General features: G+C 43.3%; 2 protein-coding genes across 2 annotated transcripts in view; both read right to left on the reverse strand.

Moving 5' to 3' along the window:
* The window catches only part of LRRC45 (leucine rich repeat containing 45), a 12,709-nt gene extending 12,472 nt beyond the window's left edge, over positions 1 to 237 (reverse strand). Inside the window, exon 1 of the mRNA XM_009881283.1 lies at positions 153 to 237. Coding sequence (XP_009879585.1) covers positions 153 to 237 — 85 coding nt within the window. The remainder of the gene's footprint in view (positions 1 to 152) is intronic.
* Positions 238 to 318: 81 nt separating this feature from the next.
* The window catches only part of ASPSCR1 (alveolar soft part sarcoma chromosome region, candidate 1), a 50,742-nt gene continuing 32,980 nt past the window's right edge, over positions 319 to 18,080 (reverse strand). Inside the window, exons 11-14 of the mRNA XM_009881284.1 lie at positions 6,624 to 6,675; positions 5,849 to 5,918; positions 5,335 to 5,522; positions 319 to 431 (exon numbers count right to left, since the gene is read on the reverse strand). Coding sequence (XP_009879586.1) covers positions 319 to 431; positions 5,335 to 5,522; positions 5,849 to 5,918; positions 6,624 to 6,675 — 423 coding nt within the window. The remainder of the gene's footprint in view (positions 432 to 5,334; positions 5,523 to 5,848; positions 5,919 to 6,623; positions 6,676 to 18,080) is intronic.

The following is an 18,080-nucleotide window of genomic DNA, read 5'->3' on the forward strand; positions in this document are numbered from 1 at the left end:
GAAGGGAGCCCCCGGCCGGGCACCCCCGTCTCCTCCCCGAGCACCCAGCCTGCGTCCGGCTCGTCCCGCCGCGCTCCCGAGCGCGTCCTCCTGCCCGAAGACCAGCCCCGCGCCCCGGCGGGACCGCAGGTACCGTCTGCGGCCCCTCTCACCGGCCTTTCCTTGCACAGAGGCCGCAGCACGAGCAGCACGGCAGGCCCAGGCGGAGGACCTGGAGAAAGTGGATGTTGAGCACATGGAGAAAGTGCTGCCACAGCTGGTATGTAACGGAGGAGCTGGACCGCTCTGGGACAGGATAGGGATGTGGGCTGAAGCTCCTTACTCCTCTTCCTCGTGGGAGATGCTGAGGGAGCCGGCGGATGTGCTGACTGTCTCGCTGCTTTCCCCTTGCAGCTTCTCGATTTCTAGAGGCCTCATGAAGCACACGTGGCCTGCCAGCAGAAGATCCTGACCTGACAGTGAACATGTGGCTCATCCTCAGTCTACTCTGGGAAGAGCAGGCTCAACTTTTTCTTTCTCTGCCATTTTGCTTCTGTTTCCCCTCTCCTTTACCAAGCGCGACAAAGCCCCAGGCAACCGTGCTGTCAGATGCTATTTTTGACAAGAGGCTGCCACATGCTTGCTCTGGCCGGCTCAGTCTGTAACCGCTTTCCATCTTCCTGCTTTACTCCTTTAGCAGCAGCCTGCCCTTCACAGCACGGTGTGATGCTGTGTTGTCTCAGCTAATGTGAGAAACAGGTGCTGCTTCAGAGAGATGCATGGAAAGACTTAATGGCTGGAGACGTCATCCAAACTTCAGGCACTCCTCGCCTCAGCAGGCAGCCGTGGCAGAAACTTTAGGTCCGGCTCCAAGCCAGTCTAATGAATAGGTTGTTAACAGGAGCCCAGTCAGAGGCTCTTGCCAAAAGCAGGTAACTGATCTTTATTTTATAAATAAACAGTGTCTGTCCCTCACTACCTTCCAGTATTTCTCCAGGGCTGTGACATCAAAGAATGCTTGGAACCTTTTAACCATTTGATATTCTCCTCAGAAGCCGCTTCCCCTCTGCTATAAATTTGTTCTCACAAAGAAACATCAATAAATTAAAACCGAGTCACCCTCCCTTGTGTAGGCTCTTTGCTGCAATTAATCATCGAAAGTCAAGTTGCTTCAAAGACTTGCAAAGTTTCCCCCTCACCCACCCTCTTCTCTAAATCTTTGTAGGACCAAAGGAAAAAGGACAGAATAACAAACAGCATGTGTGAGAATCCCACATCACGGGACAGCCTGGCCCCTCAGCCAGCAGGGGGGCGGGGGGGGGGAAGCTGTGAAATTAGAAACCTTACACATGCAGGCAGGACCCACCCAACTGAACTGGCTTTGTTGGGAAATCTATAGCTGGCTGCACAGAAAGCAGCTGACACCAGCGTGTCTTAAGGACTGCACTCTCTGTTGTTGGCTATCTGTACTCTTTAAGACTAGTAATACCAAGACATTTTTTCCCCACTGAGAGCTGTAGCAGGCAGTGGCTCCGTAGGTCACCATACTCTTTCAGCCAAGAACTATCAAGGTCATTGCTCAGGACACCAGCCTCTTGGAAACTTCACCTAAAACCACAATTTAATACACATTCTTTCTGATGACAGTACCAGCTTAAGTAGTGCCCGATCCCTCTGCCCTGCAGCCTCTTTGCCAAGACAACTGTTTGTGCAGCTGTACAACGAAACCCATGAAGGAACTGACCTAGTTCAGCCTTCAGCCCCACAACCATATGGTAAAAAAAAGGCAATAGCAAAAAAAAATGCAAGTAATACTACCTCTGAATGCCCCAAACCCCCAGGGATGAGTTCAGCTACTACAGCAGAAGTGATATTGAAACAAATCCAGCTCATCAGGTATCTGCATGCATTGCTCTGTGGAAGCACAGGAATCCTTGTAGCAGCTAGCTTTGTGAAGAGCCTGCAGGTTCAAATATCGGGGCATCTTGTCCCTCTTAAAGAATGGACAAGCATGGGCAGAACTGACTGAGGTAATGCACGTGGTTAGCAATATGAAGTCTCCTAATCCTCACCGCTTACCCCACAAAACTGCCTCAGTAATAATGATAATTGCTGCTTGTGTCCCTAAACTTTTCCTTCTGTTTTCCCATATCAGGTACTTGCAGGTGATAGTTATGGTGCTAGCTCTTTGTCAAAACTGGTGGAATCAAAATAGCTAAGCAAATCAGTACTATTTGATATTTCCTGTGCTCTTCAAAAAACAAGACTAGCATAACTAAAAGCACACTACAACTTCCTACCAACCAGACTGCTTCTGTTTATTCTAACCCTGTGAATCAAAAACTCCAGCACAAGTATATCATCACCTATCATTAGCTATGGCTATTAGTTGGCCCCTGATATATCCTGCATAAATTCAGCAAAGCAGCTCTAGCTACAGTGTACCTCTGGCCTCTGTGAAATGAGTAAGCCTGACATAGCACCTGAACCAAGATACAGATAGTCCTATTGAGCATAAGCTCAGACGACACTTAATCCACTAAAGTAATAAACTTCAAACATTATTTTAACTCCCCCCCCCCCCGGTAGTATGTCTTTTACAGCCTGTCAAGTGCAAGAAGGACTTGCTTTCCACAGTAAGGATTTAGAGCAGCAGCTGTACATTGTGCTTTTGCATTCCCCACTGCCAGCGGCCGCACACATTCCCTGTTTATGTTTGGGTGTCATATAAGAAATCAATCAACATCTTTGCTAAAGCATTCTGGTCCCTCCACTTTGAGTCTCCCTGTTCCTCTTCCACCTTTCTTTCATGCCTCCCCCTCCCTCTGAGTTTCTTCAAAGCATCTGGGAGCATTTGGAAGTAATTAGACCTGAAGGGAAACATTGGCCAGGCTGGGAGACAACGACAAGTGCCAGGAACCCTGGGTGCCCTTTCTAGCCACTTTGAAGTTCATTCAGATGGTACAAAGCTCCATTTTGCTTTGTTGAAAAAAAATTGGAGGAAGGGAATGAGGCATGACAGGCCCATTGAAAAGAGAGCAGGTTCCTGTGAACTGACAGAGAAACTGAGTACTGGGGGAAGAAACATATTATCAAAGAGACCGACAAAAAGGCCTCCTATGGCCGCTCTGCTTTATTACAACTACAAATTGTGCAGATGCACATGTAGTTCAGGGAACAATTGTCTATACAGGGAAAATGGAAAACATGTTATTACCGTAACAGGGAACCCCAGCTGTCCAACATGAATCACTGATCCATGGAGAAGACTTCAAGTAAAATACACACCATGGCTACTGTGGCACTATAGAGTTCACCTCCAGTATAAGCGCAATTCCAACCAACAATGCCCATCCCAGTACAACGTCGGCAGGAGGGTCTAGGAGGATCCGGACTAGTGCTTCCCTCTGCACACTAACTGCACTGCAGAGCACAGCTACTCTGCTGTGGAAGCGCTCGGGCCACGAAGTCCATAGATCAAAGGTCACGTGAAGAGACCCTCTTACTGGATGTTTTTTCCTCACTGTAACTGTAATTGCTGACGTTAATTATATGTAGTGAAAATAAAACACAGAGCTTGGGGCAGAAACAAACTCCACATGCATTCCATTACCAGATACCAGTGTTCTTTGTTAACAAGATTCTGGCAACAGAAAACCATACAAGTGCAGCAGATCAAGAGGTTCACAGGAAAAGCCTGTTTAAACTGTTTTAAGTGACCTAAACGGTTCCTCTGCACCCACTTTCCAGCCATCTATGCCCAGAATTATCAGCAGCACTAACCCCAGCCAGCAAGAAGCAGAGAGGTTTTGTTCTAGGCAGCACTTCACTATAGGTGAAACTGAATCAGATTGTATCTTGATGCTAGAACTCAGGCAGCTAGACTCAAGTTCTCTCTGAAGGTAGAACTGGGAAGATATGAATTTAAAAATACGGATGGAAACAAAGTCCTTCACAGAAAGTACATAGGAATTATTTCCCCATTAATTCTCTATTCGTATTATTTGCATGCAAGAAAGCTTAAATTTACCCTCTAACCTTGCTTCTGTAGTCAACAAAGACCACAAACAGGCCTTCCACTCCTCCAAAAGGTGAAGCTAGCATCTGAAATAGCAATTTTCTATTTATAACTAATGTTCATACAGATTAGATCTCTCCAGGGCCACCAACAACTTCTTACACATTCTGAATAAGTTCATCAGGAAAGAGGCACAGCTGACTGCTCACTGATCCAGCAGCCCAGAATGTTTCATCTCTTCCCACCTACAAAATAAACGTAAGAGCATTAAAACATTTAATCATGTAATTTGCACTGTATCATTTCTCACTAACATGATCTTGTTGCTGAGGGTTCTATACACTGCTGTGCTCAGGGAACAGTTGGGCAGCATGTAGGAGCACTTCTTAGGGAGATGGAAAGGTGAATACACCATAACTTTCAGAGCAGGGAACTTCATCCTACTTGTTATTAACATGCATGTTAGAGCATGTTATTAACTTTTCATACCAGCTGTTAATGGGTAACCTGCACAAGTAGGTGAGATGTTATTTCATACTTTATCCAGATAATCTTTACTTAGGAAAGAAAGTCCTACTCTTAAATGGAATGCTTCCAGCATGAAGATACTGCTTCCCACGTGATCTGCATCAGTACCCCAGTACCAGCCTAGAACCAGTACCCCAGTATCTAACCCCTTCCCAGGGGCCCTTCTCAACCAACCTACCATATTTTGTATAAATCCTGATATAAAGCCACACATAAGCTATTGGTTCTGAGACTAAAAACAAGGTTGCAGTTTTCTGATCAGGATAAACCAAGAAAAAATTTGTAATGGAAACTTGGTTGCAATCTTAACTATGGAAAACCACTACTGTTTTCAGTTAAGATTAAAACCAGAAAGACCAACTCACAAAAAAAAAAAAAAAAAAAAAAAAAAAAAGAGAATGGAAAGTACTAAACCAGACTATACCAGCAAAGGAAAAATAACGACAGGTTTAACAGATGACATGGGCCTTTGGTATGTAAAATATCATTCCTATTAGTATTTGAACTACACTAGCATAGTTAAGAACTCAACACATTAAGCCCAGAACATAGTTAAGAGCGCTGCAAGCACATGGATTAGACATCAGACTCAACACTGCCCAGAGCCTGCATTCAGATAAACCTCAGCCTTCACTGGAGAAGTCAGTCACAAACTGATCATGATTGACAAGCACTGAACCAAATGTCCTGCAAGCTTTATGTTGACACCTTCAAGAATACTGTCAACATGCAACATGTTTGGCACAGAGAAGCCCCTGCCTTTCTGGGGAGTTCAGAATGAGAAGAGCTCTCCTCCGATTTCATGATACCTGGCAGCTTCAGCCATTTGGGTATTTTCCCAGGGGCCCTTCTCAACACCTGCGGAGCTTCATGCACACTGGCTGGTTCTGGCTGCTCATCGGTCTTTTTGTCACCTCCCACTTCTGGTTCAGACAGGGATGGAACTATTGATTCTAAAGATGATGAAGCAGAAGGAACTAATGATTTGGACAAACATCTGAGGAAGAAAAGAAGCAAATAGAATTAAGCTTCATTTTTTCATAATAGCCCCTTGTACCCACCTCCTTTAAACTTTTAAAGTCAGATTGAAAAGGCTCTTCTTTTTCATGATAAAAGCCCTAGGATTTACTTGATTTAGTCACTGAAATCCTACTTTGCAAAGAAGGACTCACAAAGCTATGAAGTATGACAGTATGACTCTTTCAGAAGAAAACTAAGTCCCAGCATCTCCAGAACACATTTCTTTGTAGCAAGATGGCTTGTTTCATGCTTCCCATCCCTGAAATACACACCCATTTGCAACTCTATTCACTCCCAACATACCTGGCTACGAATAAATCAGCTGCGGAAGGGGAAACTGCAGAGCTCAGCAGGTCTGACTTCAGGTAACAATCTGTTTAAAAATGAAACCCAAACACTTGTTTGGTAACAGAGACATCAATCACCACAGGATCACACAGCTCTCAGCTCAGCAAATACCTGCTGTGTACTATACTAAATCACCCTCCCCCAACTGACACAGGACACTCTTAAAGCTCTGACAGTTGCTTTCACAACTCAAGGCGCCCTATTTCATCGTTCAAACCTCAAGATCTTGACATTTTCTTTCAGTGCTCGCTGCATCTCAGAAACTTTTCTGAGAAGCCAGAGCATGCTTTAATCTTTGGGAGAAACAGAGATTCTAAGCATAAACCAGAAGTGTCAAAGAATCAATATTTCAGACCTGTTCTCCCATCTCCAGCCAGTCCACTACAACAGGAGGTCTGTGAGTGTTTCATAGTCATTTGTCTAGTTAACATTTTGAACAATGGAATTTCCTTCTACAGAGTCATTCTTCTATCATTCTTGTCCCCATAGAAGACAATACCTACTCCAGAGCCTGACAAATCTCCTAAGAAAGGTGCTCTGTTTACATTTGTGCTCAAGCTAACTGACCAAGCTAGCTCTGAAGAGCTTCAGCCATTTGGTATGGAACACTTACCAGCATTCCTGAGGACTCCACTGTCTTTTGTTGGAAGAACTCTGAACATAAGGATGTAATTCTGGATCTACTATAAGAGCTATACAGTCAGCTGAAGAAGAGAGGAAATTCACTCACCCCTGCTCTCCTCAGATCCAAAATGAATGACAGCAGTTGGAAAGAGTTTAGCCTGCAGCAAAAGGGGGAAAGATCACCAATTGCAGATGCTTTCACAGTTCACTGTGAACACTAGTGACAGGTTAGACAGCTACGGACAAATTCAGAGTTTAAGCTGAGGTCACTGAACCATCTATAATTCAGAGAAAGCTAAACTTGTGTAGAGCATAGGGCACTCAGGGTAAGACATGACACAAAATTCTAAGATCTGTTCTACTACACACGGATGATGAGACCTGTACGGCAAATGCTCATTGCGCTGATGACCTGCCATTTATTCTCCCCTGTCCCGTATCTCAGGCCATTTTATTTTACCCACGTTCTCCACTGTTGAGTAGACAACATGGACGTGATCAAGAATCTTCCGAGACCTGGGTGGCTGATAGTAAGAGAAGGGAAATCCTCAGAAAAAGCCCTCAGAAATCTCTGCTAGATTATTCTATTACATTTATACCCTGTCTCTGGTTGGAATTTGTCTAGTTTCAACAGCTTTCCAGGACGCAGTATATCCTTTTATAAATCCCACCTGAATTCCAAGTTCCTACTTGTCAGAATAATTGCCATAATCAAACATTTTTTCATCTATTTAGCTCATTATGTGACCTAAATAAATGCAAACATGAAAAAGGCAGTCCTACAGTTATCAGTCGGATGATCTTTACTTCATCTGCAAATGTTATTAATGATTATTTTTTATTTATATATCTACCTCCAAACCAGATAAAAATAATGAACAGCGTGGCCAGAACTAATTCCAGCTAAACACCTGTGCAAGTGATTTATGTTTTTCAACAATTCTTTTCTGACTATTATTTGAGATGTCAGGCAGCCAAATCATAATTCATTTAGTGTGTGCTTTAATTACACTGTGTGGCACACCTTAAAAAAACCCCACATACAGGTCATGAAGCACTGAATCAAGTGAAAGTAAGTTAAAGTATGTAAATTCATTGAGTCTGTGATCTCGTAAGTTCTGTCCCTGTGATAAAAGGATAGTGCCACAGTGCCCTGGCTGACCACATCAGTGGAAAGGTGGGAGACATCGCCGCTTTTACTGAGAATGGCCCCAGAAAGGTATGCACCAGATTACCTTGAATCTTATCTTTTCGCCTACGCCTTCAGTGCTGCACAAGAACAAGCAATTTCTGGTAAATGCATACACAAAACCACATTAAACAGAGCTCCCATTAGCGCATAATCTATGAGAACAAACTCTTCCTTCTGCAACCACGAAGTGCAATAAAGCCAGAGCCAGCTTCTGCCACTCTACCATTAACGACTGCTCCATGGAGAGGCTCTCCGAAGGGAAAAAAAGAAAAAAAAAAAAGGGGGGGGGGAATGTGTGGAAATGTCCACAGTTCTAGTCAGCAGGCCTGGTTCCTAATTTAACCTGTTTGTAAATTTACCACACTGCTTTATACTTCAGCTTCCCCCATTTTAAGGTATATACCCGTCACACAGGAAGAATGAGATGGCAACCGGTATCTCTCAAGTTACTCAAATGTAATGCACCAGACAGTATCTGGCTTGTTCACTTGTTTTTCTCTAATTTTAAATAGCAACAAATCAAAATGACAAAGCTCCTGACAACTTATGTTGACAATGCCCATTCTCATCATCTTCTCCTCCTTTCATTGCTTTACACTCAGTCTCTTATGTCATGGCTAAATAACTTTATTCAGCTACGTCTGCATAAATAAATACTGAATCAAATTCAATACAAACTCATACAACATACCAACACATTAAATGGCATTACACTGTGGACAAGTAATTTGTCGGTAGCTCAAATGATGACCTACTGAACAAATAATTATAAACATAAAAAAAAGAAATTACTTTCAACTAGCCCTAAGTGATAGATAGGATCAGATTCAAACCAATAAGAAACAGTGATTACAATACAATACAATACAATTCAACACCATAAAAAATGAAAACGTATGAACAATTAACGCAAACACCATATTTTAGAAAGAGAGAGTTAACAAAATTAAGTGTGTTGATTAAAGACCTGGAAGTCAAAGGAGATGGAAGTAAAATCCTTAGCTATTGAGTAAACATTACTCGGAAAAATTGAGTCTTAGAAATGCTGTGCAGCCCCAAATAGAAAAAAAAAAAAAAAAAACCAAGCATTAGAGCAAACTAGCAAATGTTATCATTTACCCATAATTAAAAAATGACAAACATCTTTCAACTTTGGTAGCTAATATTTCCGAGGTTAATAATAAGGAATGAAGCAGCAGAATGGGTGTAGAAAATAGGGAAGGAAATTTGGAGAGTTAAAATAAAATTCAAGGATTAAAACAACAAAAAGTTATAATAAGAAGTTCAGATAAAGGAAGTCCCTAAAATAATTGTTTGGGACACCAATTATTAAGATTGAGGAATCCAATTAAAGAAGAGAATTTCAATGACTTCTTTGGATCAGTTTCGTCATCAGGGAGACTTGGAGAAGATTAACTTTATTCTTGATCTGTAACAAACTACAATGTGGGTAAAACTGAGCAGCTACAGAGGCAGGAATACCCTGAGCCATCATTGCCACCAGAAAATCACTGAACAGTTGAGGTTGGGAAGAGCATCTGAGGACTCCTAGTCCAAACGCCCCTGCTCTGAGCAGGGTCAGCTAGAGCAGGTTTCTCAAGACCGGGATGTCCAGCTGCGTTCTGAAATCTGATGGAGACTCCACAACCTGTTCCAGTGTCAGACCACCCTTTCAGTGGGTTTGGGTTTTGGTGGGTTTTTTTCCCCCTTTTATTTCAATGGAATTTCCTGTTATTCACGTCCATTTCCTCATGTCCTTTTACTGGGCACCACTGAGAAAAGTCTGGCTCATCATCCCTGGTTTCCCATTACGTTTATTATACACATTGACAAGATCTCCCCAGAGCCTTCTCTTTTCGAGGCTTAACAACCCCAACTCTCTCTGCCTCTCCCCATGTCAGATGCATCGGTCCCTGAGTTATCTTTTGGTCCTTCTCCGGGCACCACAGAAACTGTAGAACTGGATTCGTGGTCCCACTGATTCAACCGAGGAATCACAAAAGCAATTGCAGGTAAGCGAGGAGGGTATCTACCTATGAACCTTGCTCTGCCACTTACAGTGATTATAGTATGACACCGCACCCTCAAAGAAACTGAAGCAGTAGAAAGACTGGTGCTGGAACTAAGTGATGCATTAATATACGTGCACTATATCACCATGTTCAGATGATACATCCACATGTTCTCGAGGGACTGCAGAGTAACAGATTTAAAATTATTAAGCTTTGCGCTAAAAGACACTGCTGCAAGCACAGGCCCGTATTTTTAAAAGGGTTTGAAGGTGATATGCAGAAGATTAATACGATATGGTCTAACCAGCTGCACCAGTAAGGATTCTGAAAGAAAAATATCATACTTACTACCAGAATTAACACATCAGTATAATACTACATAAAGAAAAAACTAGCTGAAACAATGATTTTAAGCTTTCAGAGGGCCTTATACTAAGAGACAGATAAAGAAACCAAATCACCACAGTGTAGAAGAGGTAAGTACTGTCATAGCCAGAAACTGTACAAAAAATATTGGACGATGGTCTACATTTACCCTGGCAAAACAGTAACACTAGATTTCTCACCTTGATCCAATAAATAAATGAATAGATAAAAGTAAGAAACTGCCCCTCTTGATATCATTAATGTGTACTTAGGAACCGTGCAGGGCAGGCTGCCTGCTCTTGAATTTTCTCGAACCTCTGTTGCCACCATCAGCACAGTCAGGATACTGGAATGACGGTCCTTGGACCTGATCCAGCACAGCAATTACCAGCACTCAAAGGAACCCTGATCTTCACCGGGGAGTCTGTGGATTGCTACCTAATACAGAGACTAATAAAACTGTATTAACTGGAGGCAAAATGAAACAGCTTCACCTATCTTCCCAACTACAAACTTCAAATGAGTATGCGTTACTACCATTTTTTTTTACATTAATCCAAAGGCTGTAGGAGACTTTCATATAGTATGACCTACATCATGTTAGACTGAAGCAGGAGACATTCATCAGTCTACTCCAAGTCTCAGCTCCCGCGTAAGTGGCCAGGCATCTTCACATCCTTGAACTGACAATGTAGCAGAAATCATTATTTATTGGGTCTTTTAACATTTCATTCCTCAATCAAGAGGGACTAAGGTTGCCTGTTCCAGTCACAAAGACAGCTCTCCATAAACTTTTTTAATTAAAAAGTACCAGACACGGTTTAGAAACCCCAGAGAAAACTCTTGCAAGAGCTTTGATGTTTCCGCTGCATTCGTCTGAAGGGATCCCTCTATTTAGGAAATGGGTGCCTTAAAAAGGGCCCCCCCCAACACACATACATTCAAGCCCTTTTACACACAACATCCTTTTCATGCCAGCTGCAAGTTGGAAAATGAGGGTTTTGTAGCGTGTTAGTGTTGGAATTTTTTAATAACCTCCCCTCTCTTTTTTCCCCCTCCCAACCAATTATCTTGGTAAATAATTAACATTCTGAAGGAGATAAGTAAGCACAGCATCTCAGAGCTCAAAGCCCTTTAGTTCAAAGCCCTGCCCTTTTCTCTTCGTTTCCCTGCTGCCGCCACCAAAACTTCCTTGTCAATCAAGGTCTGGGCACACACATCAAAGCTTCATGTGGGAATGGCCCCAAGGGGTCAGAGAAAATTCATAGCAGGGCCTGCATGAGGCACAAAGAGAAAAAGCGAGTGAGGAACACAGACCAAGAGCTAGACAGACACACTCAACCACACAAACACACAGACAGAATGTGCCCCAGCATAAACCTCTACCCTATTTACTAGCAGGTTGACAAATAACCATAGTTCTAAGTTTCAGGATCCACCTCCACAACCATTTCCCACTGCTGGCAAAACATCAGTCCAAATGTTTCACTTCAAAATCTTTTAATTGAAAGAAACTTAAAGGAACTAGACAGCAGCTCACAAGTATACAGAATGCAACCTCCTTCCCATGGCTCATTTCCCTGCATCCCTATCCTTCTCTAAGGGTCAGACAACAGAGTCCCCTCTTGCCAAATTTACATCCAATAAATTATTTTTCTTCAATTCAGATAGACTACTGGCTCATTTAAACAACACTTTGACTAGCGTTCTTTATGCAGAATTCTCAGGTACTATCCCAATTTCAGCACTTACTGACAGTTCAGTACAGAAGGCAGCTAGCTACATCTCACTGATCACCCCAGGAGTTCTCCAGCCAGTCACTGGCAGGACATAACACTGTCTGAGACTTTTTTTTTCTTGGAACACAAAAGTATTTAAATCAGCACATCACAAAAAAAAAAAAAAAAAAAGCCAGTGGAATGATCCCACTGGCCAAGGAATGTCTTGGCATAAAGATGAGAAGGCTTCAGTAGCTGCAGTCCAGGAAAACATGCAAACACAAAGATGGAGCCTTTAGTATTCTCTAACACTGCTAAGAATGCAAGGATCAAATACTGGGCAGACCATTACCTGAAAACTCTATTCTCAAGTCAGCTGGTACTTCCTCATTTGCAGTTGTTCTAATGGATATACCAATGTTTCTAGAAGACCTCTGAAGTTCTTAACCTCACTGCACAGGATTCTTATAAGAATATCTGTGAATCAAAACAGATTTAGAAACCTCTTAAGAGTCACACTGAGCGCGTCAGATTGACCAAAAGAATCATAGGCTGTTTGAAACAAATATTCAGAAAACTCCATCCAGTTATATGCAAAGAATTACTACAATATGAATGAGTCAACAGCTAGTTACTATACTCAAATATCCATCATTTCTCTTCCTTGCCGCTTTGATTTCCAGCCAAAGACACAATGCCATTCTGACTGGGAAAGTGGATGCTATTAATCTATTGAATTATAATGTGCAAAGGCATATTTACAAGAAACAGATTATTATTTTTATTGCAACAGCACCTACAAATCCAATTGAAAATGCTGTCCCATTGTGCAATTACACGTATGTAATAAGCAGCAACATGCAATACTGTAAGAAAATATGATGGGGGGGGGGGGGGGGGGGGTGGGGGTTTGGCGGTTTTTTTGGGTACAGATGAAAAACTGAGACCTAAAGAGGTTAAATAACTTATTCGAGGTCACACAGAATGGCAGTAGCAGAAATGAGAACTAAGTATGTCAGTCTCCAGAGTCCCATCCAAGGCCTTAATCATGGGACAGATTTCTTCTGAAGGGATCAGAAAGCCACGGATAAGGCAAGAAGTGGAGGAAGCCAATGTCCTGCTTACTGTCCTCCCCATTTAAGGAGTATCATTCCAAACGACCAATTCCTCAGATTTTAAAAAGATCTAAATAACACAGCTTCGTCAATTTAGTTACAGTTGCAGAAATTTAAATGAACGCTTTCCATTTCTGAAATCCAAAGACTAGCCTGTTACTCCTAAAGCCACATTTAGTCTGAAACTGTGTAGCTAAGTAACTCAAGGTTTTATTTGAGACAGGCAGAGCGCAGTTACTCAGACACCATAGTGGTGAGCGTGGTTTATGACAGCAGGGCATCCAGGCTGCAGCATGGTGCGCGGGGGCTACTGCATCTTGCATTCCATGACAAAAATATCTACACTACAACAACACTCTCCTGTGAATCCAGCTGCGATACACAAGAGAAACATTTCTGCTTTGTTTTACTGCATGTTTTATTAACTTTTTTGCTAGAGCACAGAGAAGATTTCAGGCAGAACTGTCCCCAAATAACACCTCAGTATTTCCTCCTTCATTAGGTATGTCCAGGTACACACATTCAAAAAATCCTGCAACGGAGTATTGCAAAATAGGTACATTATCACCAGGCAGTTATTCTGTTCACTGACAGAGTGATGCTTTCAGACCAGGCTCAGACTGCTGTCTAAGGGGAACTTGCAGCTGCCAGAACGAGAAGCATTCTTTCCGTTACATGATCTGAAAAGATTACAGGGCCACAGGTCTGCTGTTAGTTTGATGTTCAAAGATGAATAAGAAAACAAGCACTTCAAAGGAACACGCGCATGGAAGGAGAAACCCAAGCTACCAACATGAAATACTGCATAGTACACACACCCCAAACACATAAACTAGCTCTTGGAAAATTTAACCGGAAAGCCGGTGGATCAAAAGCTTCTCCAGCAAGACTGCAAACCATGGCTGAAACAGAAATAAACACTACAGTCATGGTGAAAGGGGCAAACTGACTAAGTGGTTCGTGTTTATAACCTGAGAACAAAGCTGCTCAATGTGGACCGCAACTGCCAAAGAAGATGGATATTCTGCAGCCAATACAGAGGAGGGCCTAATCCAGCTGGAGCAGGGGACCTTTAAAATCCATAAGGCAAAGATAAGATTTGAAAGCACTATTTTGAGAAGGCTGCTTAAGAAGGAATCCAGGTATAAAGAGCATTCATTGAGCCCTCGAGCTGAGATCAGAAAGATGTGGCCTCCGAAAGTGACAGTGGAAGAGAGAACATTTTTGGCAGAATTTCCACTGTAAGCTCACTCGCACAAGGAGGGCCCTCATCCCGCCTGAAGGGCCCACTCTCACTCCAAGCCAGCGCAAGGAGCACGTACGGACAGCCCTTGCGAGCACGGGCAACAGACCTCGCAAGGCAAACAGGAGGCGAGATCGCCACCAAAACCTCGTCAGACGAGAAAACCCTGAACAGAGAAGTAAAAGGCTACGGCTTCATACAGGAAGGTGAATGCCATCCTCTGGGCTAGACGGATTTCACTATTAATTGCAATTTTCGTTGCTAGTGAGTGGAGTAACTGCAAGGCCTGCCACTGGAAATGCCTCCGACGGACTGACTCTGATGAAGTAATTTTTTCTGAAATTGCATTCAGACTCTTGCCAAAAGCAGAGAAGGCTTCACACTGCTCAATTCGTAGTCAGCTTCACTGAACAAGCATGCCAGATGTACTGCCCGAACTGGCATTAACAAATAGGATATGGAAACAGAACCAAAGGCAGAGAAAGAAACAAACAGCTCCTCTGGATTTGTGCCCCACAGTACATGCCAGAGGAAACACTCGGTGCACTCTAAGATCTGATTAGAAGACCTAAACATTTATGTGGAAGCCTGTGGATTCCTTTAGCTCCTCTGAAGACGGATGATGGCCTCCTGCCCTCTTTGCTGCCTTGACTGTTCCAGTGGCTGGTATTCTTACCTTCTGCTGACTCTTTCCTAGTATTAAATCAGCAATCAATTATTTTTTTCCACTAACGCACCCCAGATATGCACTACAGAAGTGCCTGTTTCTGGGAGGAGGAGAAGGGAAGAAGCAACTCTGAAAAGCTCAGCTAGCCTAGAAAAACACAAACAAGCAACCAGAGCTATAATGAACCCAAAGCCAAGTGCTACAACAAGGAAGCCTGCAGTTGATCAGTTCTGGAGAGCAGAACATTATAAAACACTTCAAGGGACATGAGGATAAGGCAGCCAGCAAAAACAGCAATAACAAAAAATCAAAGCAATGCCTTGAAGTCTTTATGGGTTCCAAAAACTCCATGTTGCTGCCAATCTGTGTGCTCACTATACTGTAAATACACACATATTTTGGGAGAATTCACTTCAGACGGTCCTTTCAGCCCAAGTATCTTGGCAAATAAGCTGACAATATCTGTCTTTTTCCCTGGTTTTGCTTGCAGCGTAAAGGTTCTCCCTTCGTTGTAAGTTATCAGATTTAATGAATGTGGTTCCCAACTTATGAGCTTGAACAGAGCGAGAGGGTGGAGAAAGAGCAGAAGTGTTGATAATATGGTACTCCGCCATCTGCAGCAACTTCTGTCATTGGCTTCAGCACAAATTTCAGTCATTTATAAATATCCGAATGCTCAAATGTGCTCACATTACTGCCTCAGACACCATCCACTTTTTCTCATAGACAGCACCAAGGCAGTCATGGAGTGGAGGATAACCTACTGCTAACTTAAGACCTGGGAAAGCCAGGTGCAACTCCGTAATTCATGTCTGACATTGGACAAGCAATCCCAAACAACCAACTCCCAGTCATATCACAGAAGAAACAACTCTGCCCTAGTGGAGGGGGGGTTGTAATACCATCAGAAGCCACGCAGTCTCCACGACAAGACGTTCCTAAAACATTCAGGCTGGCAATGGTCAATGTCCAGAACAGTCTGTGCTTGGGCTCAAGCAGACTCTGACTGACAGCCTCAGCAAAGACTAAGTTTCTAGGAAATCCTTTTGAAGTTCATCAAGAAAATTCCCATATCCTTGGAGGATTCTGCTAGAACTCCCTATGTACCAAGGCATTTCTCAAAGTAAAGGAGAAAACAGCAGGCAATTAAGTAGCCTATGACTTAACTGAAGGGAATAAATAATTGGATGCTTCTCTGCCACAGTCCTACTTAAAAGTAATAACAATCCACTTACATTTAGACATGAATGTGTCATATATTTTGAGAAGACACGAGGCAACCTAGAAAAATCAAGAATGGACTGTGCAAAGGCCATAAGCCAACCTCTGTTCCTTTACTTTCTCGTTTTCTTAACTATTTCTCGCTTTCTGTTTCTCAAGAGTTTAAGCACTGTATTTGGGGAACAAGAACCTAAGAAGTCCCTGACAGCAAAAGGAGAATAAAACACATTAAAAAAATGGAAAAGCATTTATGGAATGGAGTAATTAGACAAAATCTCATGGTTCAATGTTTGGAATTCTAAGGCTCATACAATTTCAACTATAGCTTACAGTTACCACTGAGATAATTAGATTTCAGTGCAGTCCTCCTTATGATTGCCTTTGCCTTCTCTGAAAGTCACTTTATTCCTGAAATGAATATTTCTCTTTTTCCCTCCTCTGCCTCTCTCTTTGAAGAGGAGTAGAGGGGAGCATCTGTCGGTCCCATCTGGGGTCCCCCAAGTCCCCAGCAGCCGATTTGGCCTAAACCACAACAACACTCCAGAGGTGTTCTATGAAGCACCTACAGTCTACCTCTATTTTGGTATGTTATCTTCTGCTCAAGTAAGATGTGTATGAATGAGTGAACAGCCTGATAATGTGACAGGTAAACGCTGAAAAAATCCAGAGCGGCTAGATACAGCACAGTAGTACCTAGCTGGAAGACCTGTTTTGAACAGAAACATAGGTTTCTAGTCATTTAAGAAATATCCCATTAAAATAGAGTGTCAGGTTATGTGCAGGCATCTTTGCAAGGGAACCACATCGGGTGGGAAGCGTTCCAGCAGGCTGTTGCTAACACTACTGACAGAGCACCTGGAGTGAACGCTGTGAATTTTGGTGGTTACATGATACAACCTGACAACCTTAAAGAGCTGTACTACTGATAAAGACAACCTCCTTCCTCAACGTTTCACAGATCCTCAAAAAAAAAAAAAAAGATACCACAAAAAAGCTTGAGAAATTAGCCGTTCCATTACTTTACCCATGTTCCCTTTTCCTTACAATGTCTGGAAGAACCGCACACTCCACAGCACTTCATTCACATTTGCACCCTAGGTACCAAAACACAGCATTATTCCAGAACAAGCTCTCCTACTACGGAAATGCTGAGTACTGCAAGGTCACCTTAACATAAAAGCTCCTCTTCCCCAGCCCAAGCGCCCCACATTTTACAAAACACCTTAACCATATGCCTTCTATCTTTATAGAGCACCTCTCCCTTTTCATCTCTTTCCTTCCAGATAACGTGAATGGAAGGGGAGCTCTGACTAATGTACAAAAGTTTCCCTTCCACAGACCACACGATGCCCGAAAGGGCGAAGTCTTCACCTCACCCACCCACCCAGCACAGGACCAGGCACTGGAGGACCAGGAGGAGCCTGCTCCGCCACCCTCAGTCCCGCAGCGAGCGTGGATACAGACCCGCAACAACTTCTTCCCAGAATAGAGACTTCATAGTTTGGAAGGCACTACTAGAGAGCAAGTGAGAAGTGGCGGGCAAGTCCTGTCCCCAGCGCTGCCCCGCCAGCCCAGTACCAGAACTGTCACCTCTCCTGCTCCTGGTCTGGGACAGTGTCATTTTCACTGAGAGCACTGAGGCTCAGGCAAAGCAGCCCGATTAGTAACAGCCGCTTATAAAGAGGGCATCCAACAATAACACAGTTGCCAGGGACATGAAAGCCAGAGCAACTTCCGTGCCCGTTTCTTCCCGGAGAAGAAAGCCCCCTTCAGCCCCTGCCAAGCACTCTGACCTGCAGCAGCAGACGGGACAGGCTGTCCAAGCAGAAGACGTTACGGCACGGGGCCTTCACTGACTCAAGGTGAAAGTTAAGGATGAAAAAGGATTTACACCGGTAACGGGGAGCAAAGCTTCACCCAGAATGAACCGACCTAAACCAGGGTAAGGCACCATCCAAGTACGTTACAGCACTGTGGTCTCTGACGAGCAGTACGGGTAACCAGAATGGTATGACAAGTTCTCAGCAGG

Source organism: Charadrius vociferus, unplaced genomic scaffold, assembly GCF_000708025.1.
Source record: "Charadrius vociferus isolate BGI_N301 unplaced genomic scaffold, ASM70802v2 scaffold373, whole genome shotgun sequence".
NCBI classification, from domain to species: Eukaryota; Metazoa; Chordata; class Aves; order Charadriiformes; family Charadriidae; genus Charadrius; species Charadrius vociferus.